Source organism: Macrobrachium nipponense, chromosome 24 (assembly GCF_015104395.2).
Source record: "Macrobrachium nipponense isolate FS-2020 chromosome 24, ASM1510439v2, whole genome shotgun sequence".
Taxonomy (NCBI): domain Eukaryota; kingdom Metazoa; phylum Arthropoda; class Malacostraca; order Decapoda; family Palaemonidae; genus Macrobrachium; species Macrobrachium nipponense.
Genome location: NC_061091.1, coordinates 74,897,879 through 74,925,065, shown reverse-complemented (window position 1 = coordinate 74,925,065; position 27,187 = coordinate 74,897,879). Strand labels below are relative to the sequence as shown.

The 27,187-nt window shown below is 42.6% G+C and overlaps 1 protein-coding gene across 1 annotated transcript in view; it reads left to right on the top strand.

Moving 5' to 3' along the window:
* LOC135203555 (CCR4-NOT transcription complex subunit 1-like) overlaps nucleotides 1–27,187 on the top strand; it is a 188,162-nt gene that overhangs the window by 83,124 nt on the left and 77,851 nt on the right. The window contains exons 20-21 of the mRNA XM_064233297.1: nucleotides 1,853–1,987; nucleotides 3,765–4,017. Coding sequence (XP_064089367.1) covers nucleotides 1,853–1,987; nucleotides 3,765–4,017 — 388 coding nt within the window. The remainder of the gene's footprint in view (nucleotides 1–1,852; nucleotides 1,988–3,764; nucleotides 4,018–27,187) is intronic.

Genomic DNA, 27,187 nt, shown 5'->3' with positions numbered 1-27,187 from the left:
TCGTGCAAGAGAACCAACAATACCCGCAAGGTTCCCTGAAAACATTAAAAACTTTAAATTTAAATTTTTACACACAATTAACTATATTACTTTTTAGCTCTGTGGTCAAGGAAATTTCAATGATAAAACACGTGCACTATATTGCTGACAGTGTAGGCACAATCATACAGACATTTTCAAGTTACTTACTTTGTAAAGCATTGTAAGCGGTTTTGCAAGCTCTGCATTCCTGAGGAATGGTGCTAAGAACTTGAAGAGATCAATCAACAACATCGAATACATGGACCATCCCTTTTGCTGGGGAGTGATGGCCAGCATACGTCCTATGAAGACACGGTGGCTCACTTTTCTATTTCCTATCCAGCATACGCAAAGCCCGGGCACTTGCTGGGACGCAGTAGGTGTAAGGTTTGGGTGAACGCCATGAGAACCTGATAATAAAGACAAGCTCAGTTTACACCTAAGAAAAATGAAAAGCTAAATCTGAAATACTATCTGTAAGGCAAGTGTCTTTATAAATTCACTACCATTTTAACTAAGAAATGTTTGTCATTAATACACTAGACTTACTGGTAAATTGATAGACTCTAATATGGCTTCTGGAGCATTCAATTCTAGGAACAGCATTATCAGGATACGGTGATATGGAAGTTGTTGGAATTCAGTTCCGTTAGTTTCTATGTCGTGGATCATGATGCCAGAGGACTAGACCAAGTATCCTACAAATAAGATATTAAGTACAGAAAATGCATTATTTTATATATGATTAATAAGTCATTGGTGGTAATCTCTCATGAAAAATGGCACAGATTAACCTCATTTATTGCAAAAGATTTGTGACATTTATGTTTATTAAATAAATCTCTCTCTCTCTTCATTACCCTTGTTGCTTTTATTATGAATAAACTTCTATCCAAGCTGGTAGGCTTGGTTGTATAGATAGTTATTCAACTTCAGCAAACTCATCATCATGACCATAAAAATGAAAAACTAATCTGACTGAAACTAATCCCCTTTTAATAAAACATTTTAAGTGCATTACCCATCTGCCCTAACTGAAAGTAATCCTATCCCTGAAAAACAAAGAAGAGAAACATTCAAATTATTACATAGCTTTGCAAATCTGAAATTCCAACGCATGCATACCTTATTCAGCAGATTAATCTTGGTTGTTGGGTTTGTGGCCTCCCAGAATGTTTGACTAACAAGGCAATGAGGCGCACAAACGCATCCAAATTCTGGAAACATTTGCTTCGCATGTAAGTGGGTGATGCAGGGCCTTGTCCATGCTCCAGAATGGAACGCACGCACAAATCTCCGGCACATTGAAATGCAGTGCGGAAGAACCTGATGTCAACAAAAAGGGAAAATTGCTAATAATCAGTAATAAACAGGAGTCTTCATGTCAACCCATTTTTCTTCAAGTCTTAGCTGCAACGTTCTCTTTACTCCCAACTCATTTCATTAATCAAACTTCCACAACTTGACGTTCAGTGATTGTACCTTCACACACAACCCAAGTTTACGAGGGCAGGTAGAACGATGGTCCTACAGTGAATTCAAAATCAAGATGCTAACAAATAATCAACACTACTAAGAGATTTTACTAAATGCTATGCATTTTTTTCCAGCAATCTCTATTACATCCATTGTGGCTGTAATGTGACAATACATTAACTGTTGTTGATAGTATAGGTTTACATTAGACAAAGTTACCCTGTACATCCCTTTATGGCTATGATAAACACAAAAATGCTTTACATTTTACTTAGTATGTACAGACTTTGCCCTCGTAAGTGTTAACTAAAACCATTATTTAAATACTTTTTATACCTAGTAATAAGATCGTCAGTCTTCAAAATACCGTGTAGATTCATCTGTTTCACATAATGCTGGAAAGCTGATGCTGAGCCTTGCCCGGCTGTTGGAGAGTGATACATCTGGATCCATTCCCGCAACAGAACTTCAGTCTTTTCCTGCAAAGCAGGTGGGTCTTGAAAATCCCGAGCCTGTGTTACGCCTGAATGGAAGTGAAGACTTGGAAGACTTGATATTCCAGTGACGCTGCTTCCTCCCAAGTGAGTACTACTCAACCTTTCACCGCTCATCCGAGATCGTGTTTCAGTTTAAGTGCTTCAATCAACATAAAGAGGCCCTCTGGGGGTTGGCGACTGTGACAAAGGCGAACTAACCCTTCCAAAGTGAGCTGCAGATCGGATTCATCAGTACTGTGTTGCTGGGATCATCAACCAAATTTAAAAACATCTGGGGGAAAAAACAAATAAAAATAAAAGTATTTTTAAGCATACATAATACTTGGGTTACGAACCAATCAGTATACATTTTTTATTTTTAACTTACGAAGTGACACCCCTCATTCTGGAATCCGAATTTCGCTTGGAATACGAATGTGCGAATTTCCATTGTTTACATCGGACATCGGATGAGCGTGGGATCTGCGAACGCATATTTTTTGGCCCAAACTTAATGAGGGTCACATGACTTTCTCCCATGTATCCCTTTTGAAACCATAACTCTTTCACTATCTCGCTGGCGGTAAGATTGAACGCATTTGTCCGTGATACGCTCTCAAATTTGCTTAGTGATTTGCGCACGTGTTGTGTTTCTGTGATAGTGCTTATACGTTACTATTACTCAAATAATAAAGACAATGGCTCCCAAGATGACGAAGGAAAGCATGATAAAGAAGGAGATGATTACGGTCGAAATGAAGAAGGAAATTATCCAAATGCATGATAAAGGCGAGCGCGTGAAAGACATTGGAGCATTCTACAAACAATCGCAATCAACGATCTGCACTATTTTGAAGAAAAAGGAAGAAATTAAAGCCAGTAAAGTATCGAAAGGTGTCACAGTATTGACGAAACAACGGCCTCATATTCTCGACGACGTACAAGTGAGAGCCTCATTTGCGAAAAGGCTCGTAAGATCTATGAAGATTTAAGTAAAAATGAGCCAGGCACATCAGCGGACAGGGAAAAAGACACTTTTAAGGCGAGCTGTGGCTGGTTCGAAAATTTCAAGAGAAGGACTGGCATCCACAGTATTGTTTGGCATAGTGAGGCTGCGAGCTCAGATACGAAGGCAGCAGAGGCTCGTGGATTCCGAAAAATACCTCCCCCAACAGAGTCTTCAATTGCGACGAGACGGGGTTATTCTGGAAGATGATGCCCAGGAGGATGTTTATTATGGCAGAAGAGAAGGCACTTCCCAATCACAAGCCCATGAAAGACTATTTTGTGCCAATGGCAAGCGGGGAGGGGATTGCAAGATTAAGCCTCTCCTCGTGTATCACTCAGAGAATCCACGAGCCTTTAAGAAAAACAACGTGCAGCGAAGCTGTTGCACATTATGTGGCGGTCTAATACCAAGGCTTGGGTGAAGAGGATCTTGTTCGAGTGGACGAACGAGGTTTTTGGTCCCAAGGTGAAGAAGTACCTCCAGGAGAAGGACCTCCCATTCAAAGCCTTACTTGTGATGGACAATGCTCCTGCCCATCCTCCATCCATGAAGAGGACTTACTGGACGAATTCAAGTTAATTGAAGTCAAGTTCTTTCCCCTCAACACCACTCCAATACTCCAGCCCATGGACCAGCAAGTGATCGCCAATTTCAAGAAATTGTACACAAAGGCTATGTTCCAGCGCTGCTTTGAGGTGACGGAAGGCACCAACCTTACCATCCAGGTGCGTTTTGGAAGGATCACTATTCTATTTACAACTGCCTCAATCTGATTGATAAAGCCTGGCAGGGAATCACCAGGAGAACCCTCAATTCTTGCATGGAAGAAACTGTGGCCCGACTGCGTTGCTGAACGAGATTTTAAGGGGTTCGAACCCGTCGAGGAGAGGCCAGTTGAAGAGGAGATTGTATCCTTGGGCAAGTCCATGGGGCTGGAGTTTGACACGGACAACATCAAGGACCTCCTGACTGAGCATGGGCCAGCAGCTGACGACCGACGAGCTGTTGGAGCTGCACAACAAGCAACAGACAGAGGTAACGGAAAAGATCTCATCTGAAGAGGAGGGGGAAGACGCTCCACAGTCGCTCCCTTCGAGCGAGATCAAGGATTTTTGAAACACTGGGAAGTTGTGAAAAGTTTTATTGAGAAAAATTACCCAGAATAAGGCTGCGTCAGGGAGTGCAACAAATTTGTTGATCGATAATGGGGTGGGTCATTTCTATAAAATTTTAAAGAACAGGCAAAAGCAAGCCTCCATAGAAAAATGATATTGTTATTGTACAATAAAGTTTCATATATACTTACCTGGCAGATATATACTTAGCTATAGACTCCGTCGTCCCCGACAGAAATTCGAATTTCGCGGCACACGCTGCAGGTAGGTCAGGTGATCTACTGCCCCGCCGCTGGGTGGCAGGAATAGGAACCATTACCGTTCTAGAACCAGATTTTGTTTTTCTTTCCACCTGTCTCTGAGGGGAGGCTGGTGGGCCATTTAATCGTATATATCTGCCAGGTAAGTATGTATGAAACTTTATTGTACAATAACTATCATTTTCATACATTCAACTTCCCTGTCAGATATATACTTAGCTGACTGGCACCTTTGGCGGAGGGTAAGAGACAGCTAATTACTGATTAGACAGGTAACAACATACGTTTGTAGGTAATAAATAAATAAAACCTTGGTTCCTAGCTATTGCTAGAGTCTGCTTCGTCTCAAGAGCCTCAGCGAGGATGTGACCTATGGCTAAGAGTTTTCTTGTAGATCTGTCAATGGGGTCTTATCCACTTACATGACAATACACCTATGCCTAGTGGCATAATTAAGGAGCACAACACCGATCCCGATCACCTGATCCTAACACGAGGGTTTGTGCTTAATTTGAAAAGAGTTATCCCCAAATCCCTTTCAAACAACCCAAAGAAAAAACACTATGTTAAAATAAAAATTAACTCACTAGTTTAGTAAGGATCAGTGTCGGCTCCCTATCCCAGCAACGTATCCGTAGACACGTATAACCAAGAGAGAAGGATCTCTCGTAGGTCAACTTGACCTCCTTCGTGTAATGGGAAGTCAACACAGAGTTGTATCTCCCGTAAGTGACAGCTAATATGTCCTCATGACACATTGTTATGGAAAGAACAAGAATTCATAAAAGCTCGCACTTCATGTGCTTTTAATTCTCAGCTGTTTGAGGGAATCATCAAGTTACTCATGAAGTGCTTTAGCGATCACACTTGTTTCAAAGACGACCAGGGCTTTCTTTGAAATGGATCTCTTCTGGATGAAGCCTAGAGCCTGGCTGGTGCCTGGCTGGCGCCTAGCGCCTGGAAGGCGCTTTTCGCCCTGACTCCTGGCTGGCGCCTAGCGCCTGGAAGGAGCTTCGCGCCTGGCTCCAGACTGGCACTTTAGGGCACCTGGCACCAGGCTGGCTCCTCCCCACTTGCTGGAGCTTCGAGCTTGGTAGAGTCTCGAGGATGGCTGGCGATGTCCACATCGGACATTTTATCTGTCCGATTTGTTCGCCTCTAGCGCATCTGCGCTAGGTTGGAGGGCCCCCTCTTTCTCCTCATCAGACAATGAGTGTTCCTTGGAACTGTCTGCCTCTGGCGTTTTTTACACCTGTTTTGGCATTTGGCGCCTGGTTGGCACTACATTGTCCAAAAGTCCTGAACCTCCACAATAGTTTATCAGGAGACTGGAGAAGGGTGGAAGAAATTCTTCCACTTTGAGCTTTTGGCCTCTCCGGCAAGGGGAGGTGATTGTAGTCAGCTACATCCATTAGTCGATAGGATATCTAACAGTATGAGAGATAAGTGTCTTCCTCCGAGGAGGATCCTTCTTGAATCCTTCCGTTGCTAACGAGATCTCTTCTTACCTGTTGATGAAGTTCCTCGTTGAAGAATCTTCCCTATCCTTGTCCGAAGAAAGGGAAGGAGCTTGGAAGTCGAAGGAGACTCCGAGCTGAAATTGGGAGGACTCCTGATTTCTAGCTCTTTATTGTATCCCTCTGATACCTTCTGGGAAGCATTTCAAGCCCTCATCGCATCCCAAGGACTCTGTAGGCAAACGTTTAACCATATTTCTTCTGCTAGATAAAAACGTAAGTACCCTGCCTGGACAACAAACAAAACCTCTATCTGAAAGCGTTGAGTCAGGAATAGAGGGTTTTAGTTCTTTTTCTTTTACCAGACATACTATGCTGGCAAGAACCCATAGCCGAGTCTCCATAGAATCTGATGCGAGATTCCAATGCACAAAAAATTCACTTGTCTTCTTGGTTGCTTTAGGGCCAAGAGAAACAAAGAATTCCCTCATAAAACTTCTCAAAGAAGTTTGATGAGGAGCAGTTCCATCTTGTCGGAACACGGAATCTGTGGCCACAAAAGATCCCATTAGAAGTACATGATATCCTACTCTTGTCGTATTGAGGTATCATATAAGACCTCCGAAGATCTTAATCCTCTGCTATCTCCAATTCCCCTTGTAGAGACAGAGCATACCCGCCTTTTTACTGCGTTCTTTGATAGCAGATATATAACGAAGGGTGATTCTTCCTCTGAAAAAGGAAGAAAAACTCTATGTGGTTCACAGAGGTATCAAAAGAAGACGACAGTTTCCTCATTCCATCAAGCACAATTTGCAGCAATTCTATGTCTGGCCACCGACTATGTCATTCACCTTGAAAATCCTCTCGTTCATGTCCACTTCTGGTCAGTTCTGCACGCGAGACAGACTCAGAGTGGAGCGGTTGTTAAGGTCCATTTATAAAATAGAATGATGATAGAATATCCAGTACTTTCTTGGAAAAAAGACTTCCAAAACATGCTGTGAGAAGAACGGTGACCTCTGTGAATCCACCCTCTCTCTATAAGAAACAAAATGAGGCATTAAAGTCTCATTCCTTCTCTCTTCCTTTGACGCCCATTTATCTTAATATCGTTAAGAATGTATAATCTAGGGGAAAAAGACTAAAGTTTATTCCCCTTTTAAACTAAAAATGGCATATATTGCTACCTTTCTTGGTTCGAGAATAAGGAAGCAGTATAGAGGCAGCCCTGTTCGTCTTCCACCTTGCGAAGAGGTCTATGACTAAGACATCTCGCAGGTTTCCACACTCTCTTTCCAACTAAGATTAGACATGTCAATAGTTCTATTGTCGATCGAGAAGGTTCTCATGGACGTGAAACCTCGTGCAGCGAACCTCTTAAGGATCGTTACGTTCCGTGTCTGTGTTCCAAACAGATTCTCTCGTTAAAGCGAACAGAAGGCGAAAAAAAGAGATTCTCAATGCTTCTTGAAATATGAGAGAGCTGTGGAAATGGCTTAATTGATTTAAATCATTTCGTCCCTCCTTGGGATCGAGCCCCCTTCAAGATAGACGGGGACTCAATTCGAGGCTAAGTCCATGATTGTAGGGGGAAGATACGGTTAAGGGTAGGCTCCACTTTGGGGGGTGCCGATCGTAAAAAATATTTGCCAAAAATACACTAATCAAGACAGGCTAATGAAATTTTCAGGCATTATTAGCACTATAATAATGCATATTTCCTGTGAGTTTTTATCATCCTACAGGGAAAATTAATGATTTTATGAACAAAAATGTGAAAAAACGGATATTTCCGGCCCCTCGTACTGAAGGTTGTTTGGTGATTGGTGAGAAACTACAGTCTTGAATAGAAATTCGGTCTGACAGAATGTTGGTATATCCACCTGGAACATGCACAAAAAAAATTATCAAAATAGAACAGTAAAATAAGCACGTTATAACAAAAAAAAGAGCAACAACTTTGTAAGTTCAGCGAAAGCCAGCCGAAAAATCAGACTATGAGCTAGGAAGAAAATATTCAGGAAAAATTCAAATCTCGATTTAGGGACAAAACCTTTTGAGAGTTTGTAGTTATTATGTCACTTGATAGCCTAAAACATCTAAAAATTATATTATTTAGGACAATCAAAGAAAACCCACCTCCAAAAAAAAAAAAAAAAAAAAAAAAAAAGTGGGGGTGGTTTTGGTTTTTTCTTTGATTGTCCTAAATAATATAATTTTTAGATGTTTTAGGCTATCAAGTGACATAATAACTACAAACTCTCAAAAGGTTTTGTCCCTAAATCGAGATTTGAATTTTTCCTGAATATTTTCTTCCTAGCTATAGTCTGATATTTCGGCGGGGCTTTTGCTGAACTTACAAAGTTGTTGCTATTTTTTTTGTTATTACGTGCTTATTACTGTTCTATTTTGATAATTTTTTGTGTGCATGTTCCAGGTGGAGGTATACCAACATTCTGTCAGACCGAATATTCTATTCCAAGACTGTAGTTTCTCACCAATCACCAAATAACCTTCAGTAAAAGGGCCGGAAATTTCCGTTTTTTCACATTTATTTTCATAAAATCATTAATTTTCCCTGTAGGATGATAAAACCTTACAGGGGGAATATGCATTATTAGAGTGCTAATAATGCCGTGAAAATTTCATTAGCCTGTCTTGATTAGTGTATTTTTGGCAAATATTTTTACGATCGGCACCCCCCAAAGTGGGAGCCTACCCTTAACCATTCGATCCGGGTAGGAGAGAGAGATGACCAACTGCTCATGACCAAGAACTGGATGGTACTGTATTGGCTTACAATGACAGCCGTCTCGTTCGCTGCATTCTTCCTGAGTTGCCAGTTACTCCATTCAATGAAGGAATATAATAAAATTATTCTCGAGCCTATGGAAGCTCTCAATAAATTTTTTTATTTAAGCCAAACAACCTTTTGTTAAATACCAGAACTGAGTAGGTATTGTCGTAACAAACCTTTTAAGCGAAGTCCTTACTAGGAAATTCCTGTAAGGACACAGATAATTCCGTAGCAAACCACAAAGGTAACTATGGTATGCTATATGACTTGTCATACAGTAGTCGTATACACCAAATCTTCTTACACATTCTTTCCTCTCCGATGCAGAGAGAGAATGGAAATCTTACTCTCTTCGTTCTTTTCGTCAATAAACACGAATTAGTATTAGTCGAAAGAGATCGCAAATGACAACCGAGGATCAAAGAGAATTTCTCAAGCTTTTATTCTCTTGGGAGATAAGGCCGTATTCTACGCCTCTATTATCTGGAAGAGCCTCTAATCAATGAATGAGAGCTCATACGAATCTTGTCCAATTTCCAAACGATTGCCACTCTTTCTGGAAATGGTTGGTTGCATTATTTTCGAAGGAGGATGATTTTAATATCCTCTTACTAGTAATGAACGAATTCTCTCAATAAAAGGGTTGCTAAGGTCCTATAAACTGAGAGACCTGCCCCCTTATTGGCTTCCAATTCCGATCTATCTTCCCTTTCCTGTCCAGTCAAGTTGGGAGGGAAGAATGAGCAACCGGAGGATGCGCGCCAAGGTTGAAGGGCGTTTTAGCAGTAAACCGACTCTAAACCTGACAAGGGCTACGGCCGCCTGTGCGACATCTTGAGTCCCCGCCAGGAGAAGGCCGATCTTCCTCTTTGCCTTTACTTGCATTAAGACTATCCTGATAAGGACGACGGCTGCCTGTGCGACAACGAACGTCCCTATCAGGAGAATATCTTTAATGCTTAAAACCTCTCACAGAACCAGCCACATCCTGACAAGGGCTACGGCCGCCTGTGCGACATCTAGAGATCCTGTCAGGAAAAAACTGATCCTGCGAAAAGTTCCAAAGAGGAGCCTCCTGGTCCACTTCTAACTCCATGTCCAATGAAGAAGGAGATCCTGGTTCATGGCGCCTGGTTGGAAGGCGCCCCAGGCGCTAGGCGCCCGGAATGCGCCCCGGGCGCCAGGAGCCTGGAATGCGCCTCAGACGCCTGGCAGGAGCATCTGGCGCCAGGCGCCTGGTAGGAGGCTCAGGCTTTAATGTATTTACTAATAGGATGCTCTCGCCTTGTCGGCGTTTTGCGCCTGGCAGGCGCCTCGTCCGAGCTGTCAAAGACTTCTATCGGACGGGATTTCTTAACAGTAAGGAAGTCATCCTTCAAAACTCCACTAACTAAGATATCTGTTGTTGCAATTCTCTTAGGATCTTCGTAGCGGAGTCTTCTTTCTCCGTATCCGATCTAGGGGAAGGAGGATTTGATGCATAAATCTCTTTCTTCTTCTTCTCAGGTGGATAGTCCTCTGGAAAACTTTCTGAGCTAGAATCCAAAGCTGGCGATTTCCACGATCTTTTAGAAGGTCTCGAAAGCTTGTCAGAACTCCACCCATTTTTCGATGAAGAATCGGATGACAAAAAACACTGTTTTAGGATGCCTTTCCAACGGCTATCCTTGGCAGTCTGGGACGCTACTACAGCACCTGCCGAGGGGACGCCCGACCGGTGGGAATTCTCTGAAACCTCCGTAAGGCTTTCGACATTCCTTCTCCTCTGGGCTTGTGAGCTTGGAAGAGGTCTAGGCCTGAGAGCGAGACAGAGCCGATCTGACGCACCCTCCACTATTTTAGGCAGTCTGGGACGTTCTACAGAATCTGCGAGGGGACGCCTGACCGGTGGGGATTCTCTGAAACCTCCGTGCGGCTTTCGACATTCCTTCTCCTCTGGGCTTGTGAGTTTGGAAGAGGTCTAGACCTTAGAGCGAGACAGAGCCGATCAGACGCACCCTCCACTGCAATGGAGAACACTACATTCACTTCTTACCTTTAAAGAGCTCGCATTTTGAGCTACATCCATTTATCTTCAAATTTGCAAATATGAATTTGTAGTTTCTGTGGAGTAAGAAGGTAATGAGGATGCAACAACTAATAGTACTGCTAATACTCTTAACTGCTCATTAGCACAAAAGCTATTAAAGCTTCTAAAGGAAGCGTATCTATTCATGTGCCTTTCTGACTTCCTAAAGTAGGAAATTAGAGTTTTACATTTCCTCATTAAAGTTGTAACACTTACTACACGTATTAATGAATAAATATTAATAATTCCCTTTCTTGCAAACTATGTGAGTGTCTACCAAAAAATTTCGGTAGTTTTCAGTGATATATTCTTCGAAATTTCGAAGCGAAATTCATTAAAAAGCTAATAAAAGCGTATGCCGAACCAAAGACCCAGTACTTCCCTGCAAAAGACAGCCCAGAAGATCGATGGCGATGAAAAACGAAAATCAAGTCAGGAGATACCGCAAATGTATATTTACAATATGGGCGACAGAGAAAATCTGGTTCTAGAACGGTAAAGGTTCCTGTTCCTGCCACCCGGCGGCGGGGCGGTAGATCACCTGACCTACCTGCAGCGTGTGCCGCGAAATTAGAATTTCTGTCGGGGACGACGGAGTCTATAGCTAAGTATATATCTGACAGGGAAGTTGAATGTATGAAAATATTTGTTCAAAATTGTGAAAGATGACAGTGAGATGACAGTGTCGCGTAAGCGTAAGATTAATGATGGTAGTGAACGCTGCTCTCTAGAGCAAGAACCAGAAAGTCTTCCTGAAGTGTTCACGGTTACAAATTTTTTAGGTTACAAAGCAGGTTCTGGAACGGATTACATTCGTAACCCACGGTATTACTGTACTTGTTACAAAATACATTGGAAAAGACATGTTTAATATAAAAAAAGTACTAACCCTAAAACACTATTATACTAACCTGGACTAGCTGCATAATAAAGCGAGAATGCATTGGCATTAACGTAGGCAGGCGAGGATCCTCTAAAATACGTGCTAATTGTTCATCAAACAGCTGCATATTTAACAAATGAGAGCGGATCAACCAGTCAATGACATCCAAATTAAATTTCCCCTCATCTCTTGATTCAGCCCAACACCTGGAAAAAAAAAAAAGAATTACTTATAATTTGTCATAGTTATAATATGTAAGCCAGACACTTGGCTTTTCAAACTATGGTTAGGTGCTTTCACACCAAATTATCACTAACAATTTAAGGTGTCCTGTTTTTAAGATATCAATCCCACTGCTCTATTTCACTGACAAGAAATATTGGGGCACTCATTAAATCTGTGAGGGTTCAGTCTCATTGGAAAAATAAAAATTACCCCTAATCATAACTTTCTCCCACTAACCCATATTTTCGGTTGAAAAAATAAAAAAATGGTGGGAGAAAAAGTTACTTGTCCTTAATGTCTGGCCCACAGATTAAATGACACTTGTCCTTAATGTCTGGCCCACAGATAAATGCCACTTGTCCTTAATGTCTGCCCCACAGATTAAATGCCACTTGTCCTTAATGTCTGCCCCACAGATTAAATGCCACTTGTCCTTAATGTTTGCCCCAGAGATTAACCCTTAAACGCCGAGCCAGTATTTCCGAAAGTGTCTCCCATATGCCGGCGGCGTTCGCGAGTGAGCGCTGAAGTGGAAAAAGTTTTTTTCAAGAATCACAGCACCCTTAGTTTTAAAGATTAAGAGTTAATTTTTGGCTCCTTTTCTTTGTCATTGCCTGAAGATTAGTATGCAACCATCGAAATGAAAAATAAAAAATATCCATCATCATATATAAATATTGGAGTATATGACAGCGCAAAAAAAAAAAAAAAAATGTCATATAATTGTATACAAATCATGCTGTGAGCAAAACGGTTAAAGCTAATGAGTTAATAATTTTTTCGTTGTATTGTACACTACATTGCAATGATTTTGGTATATAACAAATTGTAAAACGATCAAAGCAACACAGAAAATATTATCACAATATCATGCATGAATTCGTAACGTGCGGACATAAAAAAAAAGTAGTTTTCAAAAATTCACCAAAAATCAAAATATTGTGCTAGAGACTTCCCGTTTGTTGCAAAATAAAGAAGGTAATTGATTGAAAATTACTAGACTGTAAGTGTTGTAGCTTAAAATTGCAGTTTTTGACCATTTCGGTCGAGTTAAAGTTGACCGAAGGTTGAATATTTTCTATTTATCGTGATTTATATGAAAATATTTCAAAACTGACAAAGGCTACAACCATGAGTGATTTTTAGTTGTATTCTACATGAAATTGCGCACATTTTTATATATAAAACTTTATGTAAAGGCTAATATAAAATGGTGCAAACATTATGACAATCGGACAAAAGAATTTCTGATTTTTTTGGTAGTTACCGTGCAGACGTAAGGAAAAAGTTTTACAAAAATTCACCATAAATCGAAATATTGTGCTAGAGACTTCCCCTTTGTTGAAAAATGAAGGTAAATGATTGAATGTTACTAGAATGTAAGAGTTTTAGCTTACAACTACGTTTTTCTACCATTTCAGTCGAGTTAAATTCGACCGAAGGTTGAAATTTTGGCACTTATCGTTATTTATATGAAAATATTTCAAAACTGATAAAAGCTACAACCATGGTTTTTTTTTTTTTTTTTTTTTTGTTTTTTTTTTTTTTTTTTTTTTTTTTTTGTATTCTACATGAAATTGCACACTTTTCCTATATAAAACCTTACGTAACGGCTAATATAAAACAGTGCAAACTTTACGACAATCGGACAAAAGAATTTGATTTTTTTCGAAAGTTACTGCACGGACGTAAGGAATTTTTTTTTTTTATTCACCATAAATCGAAATACTGTGCTAGAGACTTCCAATTTGTTGCAAAATGAAGGTAAATGATCGAACATTAATAGAATGTAAGAGTTTTAGCATACAACTGCGTTTTTCTACCATTTCGGTAGAGTTAAATTGACCGAAGGTTGAAATTTTGGCACTTATCGTTATTTATGAAAATATTTCAAAACTGATAAAAGCTACAACTATGGGTTGTTTTATGTTGTATTCTACATGAAATTGCACCACATTCTCACATATAAAACTTTATGTAACAGTTAATATAAAACAGTGCAAACATTATGACAATCGGACGAAAGAATTTCTGATTTTTTCGGAAGTTACAGCGCGGACGTAAAAATGTTTTTTTTTTTTTTTCAAAAATTCACCATAAAGCGAAATATTGTGCTAGAGACTTCCAATTTGTTGCTGTTTCCATCATGAACCGAGTCTGGCGAATGAATCGGTTCAAGGGAGAGAGATCTATCACCAGGCGCTAGCCCCCCGTAGACTTCTCCTGTGGCTATACAAATACCTGAATAATGCACTGAATCTAAAAATTTTACTTTAGATGAGGAAGCTGAAGAATAAACTTCACAACCATATGATAGCTTTGACAAGATAAAGGATTTATGAAGCTTTAGTAAATGATTTCTATCAGCTCCCCCAACTAGTGTAAGAAAGCACCTTCAAGATGTGTAGAGCTTCTAGGCTCTTTGCTTTTATATGTTTGATATGGGGGACCCAAGTCAATCTACAGTCAAAAACTAGGCCTAAGAAGTGTGCTTGTTCTACACATGGGATTCTACGGCCATACAAACAGAGGTCTGGATCAGGATGCACTCCCCTGATCCGACAGAAGTGGACGGCAGTAGTCTTGCTAACAGAGATTTAAAACCCTGTTTCTCAGCCCAACTTACTATTTTATTTATTGTTAATTGTAGCTTTCTTTCTGCTACAGTCATCTGGGTGGCAGCAAACGATATTGACAAGTCATCCACAAGCAGTGCCTTTAAAACTTCTCTTGGAATAACAGCTGCAACACTGTTATGGCCAGAGCAAAAAGTGTTACACCGAGAACACTGCCCTGGGGAACACCTTCTTCTTGGCACCTTTTCTCTGGTAAAGTACTGCCAACTAACTTTAAAATACCTACGATGTAAAAATGATTTCACAAATAAAGGCAATTTGCCTCGTAGACCATTATTATGCATAGTCTTCAGAATCCCATGTCTCCAAGCAGTCATAGGCCTTTTCTATATCAAAAAACACTGTCACATGATGTTGCTTGGAGGCAAAGGCTTCACAGACAGAGGTTACAAGTTGCAGTAAGATGTCTAGGGTGGAGTGCATTTTTCGAAAACCACACTGAGAAGGTGTTAGAATATTGTTGTACTCTAGATACCACATCAGTCTTATATTTAGCATTTTTTCCATCAATTTACAAAAACAGCAAGTTAAAGCAATGGGGTGGTAACTTTACAGAAAGTTAAAGCAATGGGGTGGTAACTTTCTGCACAGAGAGGATCTTTTCCAGGCTTAAGGAATGGTAACATGGTAGCTAATTCCCATAAGCTAGGGTAGCTGCTTTCATCCCATATTCTGTTGATAATACTTATTATAAAAAGTTTTGTGTTCCTTGAAATGTGTTTAAACATTTCATAAAGAATCTCATCTGGACCAGGGGCAGTGTTCTTGCTCAGAAAAAGGCATATATATGATTCGGCTTTCTTTGCTGAAAAGTCAAGTACCTGTTGTTCTTCCATCATTCTCGAGCGAAGTGTTCTGAAAATGTATCACTAACTTCTGTGGCATCAGTGACATGATTATTATTCACTTTAAGTACTGGAGGAGGATTGGGTGTAAATTTACCCTGAATTTTTCTTATTTTCTTCCAAATGCTACAGACTGGTGTTCTGCTGTTAATAAAGGATACATATCCGGCCCATGCTTGTCTTCTGGCTGCTTTCATAGCTTTTCAAAATAGTGTCCTACACTGTTTGTAAATTATGACATTGTCCAAGGTGCGATGTCTACGGCACCTAGTCAATGATGACCTTGTAGCTCGGTGTAACAGCCTTAGGTCTTCTGACCACCACGGTACTGGCCATCTCCTGAATAGTCTTTTAGTTCGAGGAATTGAGTGTAGACCTGCAGTATGTAATGTTCCATTGAGTAGATCAATGGCATCATCTACACTTAGGAAATCTTTTGCATCCCCCTCCAACTCACTTAAATCTTTGAATTTTCTCCAATTTGCTCTCTAAGCACCATCGTGGTGATCTCAGGATAGGTGGGCCATCATTGGTGTCAATCACAATTGGAGAATGGTCACTGGTATGCCAGTCATCACTTGTTCTCCAACTAAAATCAACACTGCAGGTGGAGCTACATATTGAAAGGTCGATGCAGGAGACGGTGCCTGTCTGAATGTGGTAATGGGTAGGTTCTCCAGTATTAAGAAGACCTATATCTTCATTTTCTATTAAAGATGCCATCATATTCCCTTTTTGGGGATTTGATTTGATGTTACATCTCCCCACAATGGATGTCTACTATTGAAGTCACCAAGTAGAAGAAATGGCTCTGGTAGTTGCTGCATTAAGTATATTAAGTTCTCTTGGGGGACATGGTTATTGGGTGGAATGTAAAGGGAACATAAAGTATATTTCCTTCTTAAATTAATTCTTACAGCCACAGCTTGAAGTGGAGTATTTAGTTTCACTTCGTAGTGTGGAGGGATCCACCATGATTTCCCACTTCTAGATCAAATTTAGCTCTATAGTGAACATATTCCCTAGGACAAGGGGTATATTCACCTAGCATAGTCTCCTGCAAACATACCCCTACAGGAGAGTGCTCACAGATCAAAAGCTTCACTTCCTCATACTTCGCTCGCAGTCCCTGACAGTTCCACTGAATAATGGAAGTGAATTTATTCATGTTTAGGACCAACATTGTGGTTCCTTTTTACAAGACTGGGAGATTTTCTTTTTTTCACTAGGGGGAGGCATTTTAATGGAAAGTTTTGTTGGCTTCTTGGGATGAGTTATCGCCTTCGTAGAGCCAACATCTTTTCCTTCAATGTCTTTGACACTGAAGGTTTTTTTTTTAGTTTCTTTGCTCTCCATTTCTATCGAGACAGAGAGAGCAGAGGTGTTCTCTAAAGAGACCACCTCAAGTGTCTTTGTACTGCTGGCAGTAGCCAGCTCTGCCTCTAATGAGGCAGAAGTACCAGCGAGGACTGGCACCAGGGTACCAGCATCTGCTGGTTTGTCCTCCAAAGAGGAATTGGCAACCAACAGAAGCTGCCACCAGACCTGCAACCACTGGCCTTGCCTCCAAAGAGGCAGATGGTGGAGGGTGTCTCTCTACTGACACTTCAATTTTATTCAGTTCCATACTTGTCTTTCTTGTTGGTTCTAGTAAACCTTGTCTTTATATTCTCATCATCAGTTGACTCGGATGATTCACTTAGCTGTCTTTTTAATGATTCTTTATTTGATTTTCCTTTTGTGCTCTTAACTTGGTTGTTTTTATTTGTCTCTTTCTTTTGGTTTCTTAGTTTTGCTACAACAGAAGCAAAACTTAGACCGGGTCTTACAGTCTTTGCTTTGGCTCTCTCTCGTGCTTCCTTAAATGTTGTTCTTTTTATTATTTGGATTGCTTGGATTTCTTTTTCTAGTAAAATATATATCACACTGCTGAGATGATGATGCATGTCCCTCACCACAGTGAACACATTTAGGTTCCCTGTCACACATACCATGCTCATCTTCTCCACAGTTGACACAGACTGCAGGATTTTCTTGCAATTTGGATCTACACGATTGTAGGGTGTGTCCAAAATGCTGGCAATGGAAACACCTGGGTCTTGGGATGTACTGTTTTATCTTAAACCTATACCAGACTGCAGACAAACATTCTGGAAGTCTTAAAATAAATTTTTGAACATACTCACCTGTAGTTATATATATAGCTTTACGTCCCAGACGTCACGGCAGAATTTCAAAACTCACGGCAATCGCCGATTGGGTAGTCAGGTGCACCACCTGTGCGCCCTCTCCTACCCAGGTACGTAGAACCGTTCCAACATTCCTCAGATCTTCCATGCCCATAGTCTCTAGAGGGGAGGAGGGTGGGAATTTAATTATATATAACTACCAGGTGAGCATGTTCAAAAATGATATTGTAATGATACAATTAAGTTTGTTCATACTTACCTGGCAGATATATATATAGCTGTATTTTTCCGAATCCTGACAGAAATTTAAACACTTACGACACACGCAGTGGGAGTCAGGTGGTTAGTACCCATTCCCGACCGCTGGGAGGCGGGTATCAGGAATCATTCCCATTTTCTATTCATAATTTTTATTTCCACTGTCTCCTGAGGGGAGGTGGGTGGGTACTTGATTATATATCTGCCAGGTAAGTATGAACAAACTTAATTGTATCATTACAATATTCATTTTGTTCATGAAACTTACCCTGTCAGATAGATATATAGCTGAATCCCACCTTTGGTGGTGGGAGTAGACAGAATAGAAGATTTTTAGGAAACATATATATGCAGATAATTGATATCTTGATTCCTTACCTGTTAGCATAGCTGACTTCGTGGTTACTGCCGCATAAGTCTGCTTGTGCTACTAGAGTTTTTTGCCAGCAAGGTAGAGACCTATAAAGCTGGTGCACTCAGATGATCTGTCAACAGGGGCGAGACCACGACGGAACTAGACCATTGACCATACAAATGAGGGCAACGAAGGTAAAACCAAACCACCTGGCGTCTAGCCTACCAAAAGTATCCCACATAGACTAAGCTAATGGAAGGGAGATCCGCCGCAGGCGGTCAACCCCACAACCATAACACAAGTTTAAAAAACTCCCCTAAAACCATTAAAGGATAGGATGAGCGCTACCTCCTGCCCCAAAACAGTGTCTGCAGCGACGTATGGTCCGAGCAAGTAGTAACAATTTTCGTATGTTGCTTTCACCTCCCGCAGGTAGTGTGAAGCGAACACCGAATTGCTTCGCCAATAAGTGGCGCCCAAAATATCTTTGATTGCCATATTTTTGTGAAAAGCCACCGAAGTAGCAATAGCCCTCAACTCGTGGGCTTTCACTTTCAGAAGCTCCATGTCACTTTCACTACACTTTTCATGGGCTTCCTTAACCGTACTTCTTAAGAAGAACGCCAGTGCATTCTTCGACATCGGAAGATCTGGTTTTTTCACAGAGCACCACAAGTTCTCCGAAGAACCTCTGCATGCTCTGGTTCTCTGCAAATAAAACTTGAGAGCCCTGACAGGACACAGGACTCTCTCAGCTTCAGGTCCCACTAGCTCCGACAACCCTTTGATCTCGAACGTCCTCGGCCAAGGGTTGGAAGGGTTCTCGTTCTTTGCTAAGAACGTAGGACTTAAGGAACAAACTGCACTATGATCCTTGAACCCAATATGCTTGCTTATGACTTGAATTTTGCTAACCCTCTTTGCCGTCGCCAGAGCGGTTAGGAAAATGGTCTTCTTGTAAGATTCCTAAGCGAGGCTAAATGGAGCGGTTCAAATTGACTCGACATAGAGAAACTTCCAGTACACGTCTAAGTTCCACGATGGTACTTTAGGTTGGAGAACTTTCACAGTCTCAAATGATCTAATGAGATCATGAATGTCTCTATCATTCGCTAAGTCGAGTCCTCTATGTCTGAAGACCACAGAAAGCACGCTTCTGTAGCCTTTAATCGTGGGAACGGCTTAGTTTTCGCTTCTTCCTAAGGTGAGAAAAGGAAATCTGCCTATCTGGCTCACAGAGGTTGAGGTGGAGGAAATTGCACCCCCTTCCTTCTGCACCAACTTCTAAAAGACAGCCCACTTTGATTGGTAAACTGCGATTGAGGAGGGCCTCCTTGTGGTGGCAATCGCCGTTGCCACAGGTCTTGAAAAACCCCTCTCTCTGGCCAACTTCTTGATAGTCTGAACGCAGTCAGACTCAGAGCGGGGAGGTTTTTGTTGGTACCTCTCGAAGTGGGGCTGTCTGAGTAGATCTTTCCTTTGGGGCAGAGTCCTTGGAAAGTCTTACTAGGAAGGACATCACCTCCGTGAACCAGTCGACCGCTGGCCAGAAGGGGGCGATGAGGGTCATTCTCGCTCCTTCTGATGCAGCGAACTTCCTCATTACTTCCCCGAGGATTTTGAATGGGGGAAAAGCGTAAATGTCTAGTCCCGACCAATTCCACAGTAGGGCGTCTACTGCCACTGCTCCCGGGTCCAGAACTGGGGAGCAATACAGCGGAAGTCTCTTCGTTTGGGAAGTTGCGAAAACGTCCACATGAGGACGTCCCCACAGCTTCCATAGCGCCTGGCATACTTCCTGATTGAAGGGTCCATTCCGTCGGCAGAAGCTGTCCTTGCCGACTGAGAAGGTCCGCTCGCATTTTGTTTTCCACGCCTGACACAAATCTTGTCAGAATCGTGACGTTTTGCGACTTCGCCCAAATCAGGATATTCCTCGCGATGGCGAAACAGAGGAGAGTGAGTTCCCCCTGTTTCCTGAGGTATGCCAAGGCTGTGGTGTTGTCCGAGTTTATCTGAACCACTTTGTTGGAGACTTCCTCTTGGAAGAACCTTAGAGCAAGGTAAACAGCTGAAAGTTCTTTTAGATTGATGTGCCAGGACCCCTGTTTCCCCTCTCCAGGTGCCTGACACTTCTCTCCCTCCCAGTGTTGCTCCCCAACCCGTGGAGGACGCGTCGGAGAACAACACTAGGTCGGGGTTCCGAAGCTTGAGCGAAAGTCCTTCCGCAAGCTTCTTTGGATCCAACCACCATTTGAGGTGCTTTTTCACTTCTTCCGTCAAAAACAAGACCTCTTCTAGATCCTGTTTGCGTGACCAATTGCTTAAGAGGAAGAAATGAAGTGGTCGGAGGTGCAACCTTCCCAGAGAAACAAACTTCTCCAGTGAGGAAATGGTCCCCAGCAGACTCATCCATTCCCTCACCGAGCATGTTTCCTTCCCTAGAAAGGCCGACACTTTGTCCAGGCATTGAAGTTGAATTGTCGCCCCACTGGGACGGAAAAGCCCGAAAAGCCACTGAGTCCATCTGAATCCCCAGATAGACTAAGGATTGAGAAGGAGTCAGATGCGACTTTTCGAGATTCACCAGAGAGTCCCAGGGACCTCGCTAACGACAGAGTCGTGTGAAGGTCCTTCAGACACCGGTCTTGCGATGAGGCTCAAATAAGCCAGTCGTCTAGGTAGAGAGATCCTTATTTCCGCAAGATGGAGCCACCTCGCAACGTTCTTCATAAGAACGTGGTGAACACCATCGGCGCCGTGCTGAGACCGAAGCAGAGTGCCCTGAATTGGAAAATCTTCCCTTTCAGGACAAACCGCAGGTATTTCCTTGATCGGGGATGGATGGGGACGTGAAAGTATGCGTCCTGAAGGTCTAAAGAGACCATCCAATCCCTCCCCCGGTCTTAAGGCTGCAAGCACGGATTGAGGTGTCTCCATCTTGAAACTTCTGCTTGGTAACGAAGCGATTTAGACTGCTGACATCCAGAACGGGGCGCCACCCCCCTGACTGCTTCGGCACTAGGAACAGACGGTTGTAAACCCCCCGGAGAACTCCGGTCGAAGACCTGTTCCACTGCCTGCTTCTCGATCATTTGATCCTAGTAGATCGTGAAGCATTTTCGCTTTTCCCCTTTTCCCCTGATACGAAGGAGACAAATCCTTTGGTGTCGAAGACAGCGGGGGTAACATCAGGAAAGAATTCTGTACCCCACCCCTTCTTGACGATGTCCAGAGACCAAGCGTCGGCACCTCTCTCTTCCCAAGCTTTCGCGAAATGTAGAAGCCTGGCTCCTACCGGTGGCTGAAGGACTTCCCTCTCACTTCTTGCTCTTGGAAGGAGCGGGAGTCTTGCCTCTGAAAGAGCCTCTCCTCGAGGGGTCTGGCTTCGAGGAAGAAGCGGATCGAAAGGGCTTCGATTTCTTCAAAGCAGAGGACCCAGAAGACCAAGTAGTAGTAGGCTTCTAGAAGACTGTGCCAGAAGGTCTTGGGTTGCTTTCTCCTGGAGACTGGCAGCTATGTCCTTTACCATAGACTGAGGGGGAAGAGATGTTCTGAGAAAGGAGCGAAAAGAAGATCCGCTTTTTGCGCTGGTGAGACCGACTTTGCAGTAAAATTGCAAAAAAGTGCTCTTTTCTTAAGCAGTCCCGTGCTGAAATGAGCAGCCAATTCCTCAGAACCATCCCTGATGGCCTTGTCCATGCAAGACAATACACTGGACAGCTCCCCCAGACTGATGGGAATCAGAACTCCTGGACCTGGCATCCATACTCCAAGCACCAGTCAAGAAAATTAAAGACCTCTAGTGTCCTGAAGAGGCCTTTAAGGTGAAAGAGACCTTAGAGGAAGACAGAAAAGATCTTCTGGCGGCATCCAACAATACTACCAAAGTCTCCTTGAGCTGAGGCTGGAAGCTTAACTCCGACGTTTTCTCCCGTCTCATACCACATACCAGCTTTGCCACAAAGTCTTGAAGGTGGTAAAGCGAAAGAAGTCTTGCCTGAAGCTTTCCTCTTTTCCATCCAATCATGGACCTTTCGAAAAGCTTGCTTCGTAGAAAGCGACTTCTTCATTTTCACAAAGCCCGAGATCTTAGTAAGCTTTGGATGACGAAAACTGAGAGGGAGGAGTACGTGGAGCTTCAGGTTGGAAAGTGTCTGCAAAGACTGACTGTAGCAAACGAATCAAAACCTTGTAGTCCGTCGAAACTGGAGCCAACTGCTGTTCTTCGTCCACTTCGACGAAAAGCGTCACAAATTACCTCTTCAGACACTGGAGAAGTCGGAGGAAGTAAAGAAGAGTCACGAGCTTTCTCAAAAGAGAAAGAGCGGCGAACAAAAAAAAAAAAAAAGAACAGGAAGTTCCCGCTTCCGCTTGCGCTTGCGGAGGTGGAAAACTGACGTCCGTGGAGGCGCGCGCTTGGCGTCCGAAGCCAATCTACTGGCGCCGACTGAAGCGCGCGCGACCGCAACAGGTGTACACCTGCGTCCACTGGCTGGCGCGCGCGAGCGTCCACTGGTGCGCGCCGAGCGTCCACTGGCGCTCGCTTACCTTGCACCGAATCACGCTCGGCGTCCACTAAAGCGCGCTTGACTTTCACAGAAGTGCGCTCGGCATATAAAGAAAGGCGCTTCTTATCAACAAGTTTCGTAGCCCAGCCCCCCCCCCCCCGGAAACAAACCGTTTCACGAAGAGAGAGAAAAACGAATTTTTCGCCGCCTCTCGAAGGTTGTGGGGGCAGAAACGAACTCTAGAGGGAGGACTCAAAGGAGAGAGAGACGAGCGAGGAGAGGGAGGGAGGGGCCTCGAGGGAGAGGAGAACGCCTCGACCTCTTCACAGGAAGATTGTCATCCTTCTTACGGCGACGTGGAACAGTCTCTCTCGAGAAAAAAACATCTCGAAGTTGCTGCTGAAGAGACTGGAGAATCTTGCTTTGTAGGTGAAAGCCTCCTTTTCTGGGAGGGGCTGATCCTGTGAGCAGGCGAGTGGCGAGGGGACGCCTTCTTCCTACTCCCAGGAAAAACAGCCACTTCACGCACCTTTAGAGCGACTGCGGCGCTCGAAAGAAACATCTAGGAAAGACACCGCCTCCGAATAATCCTTACGCTTCTTCTGCGGAGGAAAAGCAGCAAACGCACTATCAGGCGACGAGCAAATTCCGGAGAAACAACTTGGACGTGAAGCGTCCCGAACGCGAGCCGTCCTTTTCAGCGGACGTGATGCGGTATGAGAGCTCCACCCCTTGCGCGGGGAGGAAGCTTCAGAAGAAGAAAAGCACTCCTTGAGAAGACGTGCACGCGCACGCTCCTTGGCAGTCTGGGTAGGTTCGTCAGAAGCTGCCGAAGGCACGCCAGATCGGTGGGGGTTCCTCGTAACCCTCCTTCGACTTTCGACATGCTCTCTCCCCGTAATATGGTAGTCAAGCAGAGGTCTAGGTTCTAGAGGCGGAATGAGGCCGATCTGACGCACCCTCCACTACACAAGGGGCACTTTCACTGCACTTCTCTTCACTTTTGCTCTCCAGAGCTAACACTTGATTCTAAGTTACGAATCGATTCAAGAATTAGCGATAAAGTATTACCTTCTACCGACACTGTTTCAGGGGCCGGAGGCAACACTACAGGGGTAGGAGCATAATCTACAGAAGGAGGGTTAGCAGGAGAATAATTAAAATCTTGCCTACCTGAAACACTCCTGGAGGAAGACCTCCTTAACCTATCTGCTCAAGTTTCTTAAGATAGGTTTCATACGCCTTCCATTCCGACTCTGTTAATCTTTCACACTCCTTACAACGACTTTCAAACGTACATTCATTCCCCCTGCACAAACTTTACAAACAGAAGTGGGTCTACTGAAGCTTTCAGTAGCCTACCTCTACATTCGGACATAGAACAAAATCTAGCGCTAGCAGAACTAGACCCTGACATCTTGATCAAAGAAAAATCAATACCAAATTCAAATCAATCCAAAGTCAACGTGTGCCAAGCCACCGATCCAATTCAGATACCAAAGAAAAACCAAAAGGGATACTCAAGTAGCTAGTAAGTTTCCAAAATCTGGACGGAGGTGCTGCAAACAGGTGTTTTCAGCACCGGCGACAGAAAAATTATGAATAGAAAATGGGAATGATTCCTGATACCCGCCTCCCAGCGGCGGGAATGGGTACTAACCACCTGACTCCCACTGCGTGTGTCATAAGTGTTTAAATTTCTGTCGGATTCGGAAAAATACAGCTATATATATATCTGACATGTAAGTTTCATGAACAAAATTTATTTTATCATGAAAATAACATTTTCAAACATCTAACTCACCTGGTAGTTATAAATACAGTAGTACCTCGAGATACGAAATTAATCCGTTCCGAGGCGGCCTTCGTATAATGAGTTTTTGTATCTTAGAACACATTTACATGTAAAATGGCTAATCCGTTCCAAGCCCTTCAAAAATACCCCATTAAATTTCATAATAAAGCTAAATTGACCTATAAACAATGAAATACTACAACAATTTGGACCATTCAATACCTAAATTAAGAATAAAATCCAAACCTGTAAATAAAGTGTATATTAATGTACAAGAAATATTATTACTGTAACGTAAAATGTCGAAACTTACCTTTCGAGTGAGGCTATCTCCGAAAGTGGCGGCAGAGGAGGAGGAGGACAAACGGCAGATACGTACACTTAACTTTACGAAACACATAAAAAAATGTCAAAAAACAAACTAAACTTTACAAAACACATTAACAAAACTGTAACACTTAATTTTACAAAAACTTAAAATAAAATTTATTGTCTTTTTATTGATTTTTACATTTCGTTTTACTTTTTTATAGTTAACGTTAATTTCAATTTCTTCACCACCGAATGGATGCCAGTCCATTTACGGAATTTTTCGAACCACCCATGAGAAGCCTTGAACTCTGGGGTTGCCGTTGATGTCCCCTCTTCGCCGTCGTCTTTGGCAATCAAATCGCCGAAAATAGCGCTGGCCTTCTGGCAGATTGCCGTCTCGGTTATCGTATCGCCATCGATTTCTTTGTCCTCGATCCATACAAGAAGCAGCCTTTCCATTTCATTATGCACATGGCTCCTTCTTGTTGTTGGACCCAAAATAGTGACGCCCTTGGAAGGTTTGTAGATGCTTTGATGGCTTCCTTCTGCTTAAGGAGGTTGCCTAATCGTCAACGGATTTCAGCCGTATTCCTTAGCGATCACACTCAACCACAAGCCAGCTTCATACTTTTTTATTATCTCCATTTTTGTCTCCATAGAAAGCATTCTCTTCTTTCTGTGAACTTCAGCAACTTTCTTGGGACCCATGACTCTCTGTACTGTACGTAATAAGTTACGTTCTCACAACACGATAAAAGTAGCACAACACGATAATATGTACGTACTGCAACGAAATCACTAACGAATTTACGTTACTAAACGAAATCGTTGGAGCGAACGAATGCCGATTGCGTACGGTAAAGTTTCGGGTGCGAAGTGGCCGAGGTAAAGCACGCCAACAACGTAGTACTATGTTATTAGAAGATGCATGATGGGAGGGATGCTGTCCAATTAGAGAGAAGGATTCATGGCTTGGCTAGCATCAGGAACCAATGAAAGAGCAGGAGGATGGTGGCGAGTCTACTATAACTAAGATGGCGGCGTGCGGCGCGAGTTTCAAAATTGTTATGGGGGGTGAATCTCGGACTTTCAGAAACCTTTCTTATCTTGAAAACTTTTCGTATGTAGAGCAGTAAAATTTTTCGTCTTTGCTTTCGTAACTTGGATTTTTCGTAAGTTGAGCCTTTCGTATCTCGAGGTACTACTGTATAGCTGATTAACACCTTTGGTGTAGGGTCAGAGACAGCTATCATCGTTGAAATTGACATAAGTGTTAATAAAAACAAACTTACGGGTTCGTACCTGTTAAGGAAGCTGACTTCAATGACATCCTGCCTCATTATGTCTGCTTTCCTTATGAGATCCAGCAATCCACCCAGGGGGCTGAAGACCTCTTGGAGACAGTCAACCAGTCAAACCTCTATGTGACTAGAATCCCTACAATACTCTTGTTCCGGGCGCTACCAAGGAACAAGTTGATCACCTGACTAAAGATCAATGATTGTGGAAGACTGCATCCAGTCTCCACAAACAACCATAAACTTTTCAATAGTCCCAAGGTAAGAAAGAGAGTATTGAATTATGGGTTTTAAGGGGTAGACCCTTTTCCCACTACTGAAAGGGCTGCTACAAACGGACCTAGTGTGTAGCAGTCCTCATACAAAGTTTGCACTTGCGTAAGATAGTGCGACACAAACACTGACTTGCTCCTCCAAAATGTGTCCAGGTTATTCTGAAGGGATCTAGTATTTTGTTTAAATGCTACCGAGGTTGCCACGGCTCTAACCTTGTGAGTCTTAACTTTAAGTAGCTTCATATCCGCTTCAGTACATGCTGAATGCGCTTCCTTAATTAATTGCCTTATAAAAAAGGATAGCGCATTCTTCGACATTTGCAGAGAGGGCTTTTTGACCAAGCACCAAAGCCCTTCTGAAATGCCACGTAATTGTCTCGTTCTCTCCAAGTGATGTCTCAGAGACCTTACCGGACAAAGAACTCTCTCTGCTTTCTCACCTGTGAGATCCGAGAGGTTCGGAATTTCGTGCGGTTCTTCCACCTTTGTAAAACAATTACCAATTATTTTACAAAGGTGGAAGAACCGCACGACACGGAGTAGGTTTTATTGTGAGTGAAGAGCTAGCTGGAAAAATTAGTCATCTAGAATTCAAATGTGATAGGATTATTAGCATTTCCTTAAAGTTAGGAACATTTCAAGCCAGCATAATTCAGGTGTATGCACCACAGCAGGGCCGCCCTCAAGAAGAAAAGGAAGAATTCTACAGACATCTACAAGAAGTAAAAGATTCTGTCCCATATGTAGAGAATACATTAATAATTGGAGATATGAATGGACATATTGGGCAAGACAGGACAGGCATAGAGAGCATATTAAGACCATTTAGCATTGGAGACAGAAATAGAGAAGGAGAAAACATAATTGATTTTTGCATACTAAACCAGATGTCCATTATGAACTCTTTCTATAATCAGAGACAG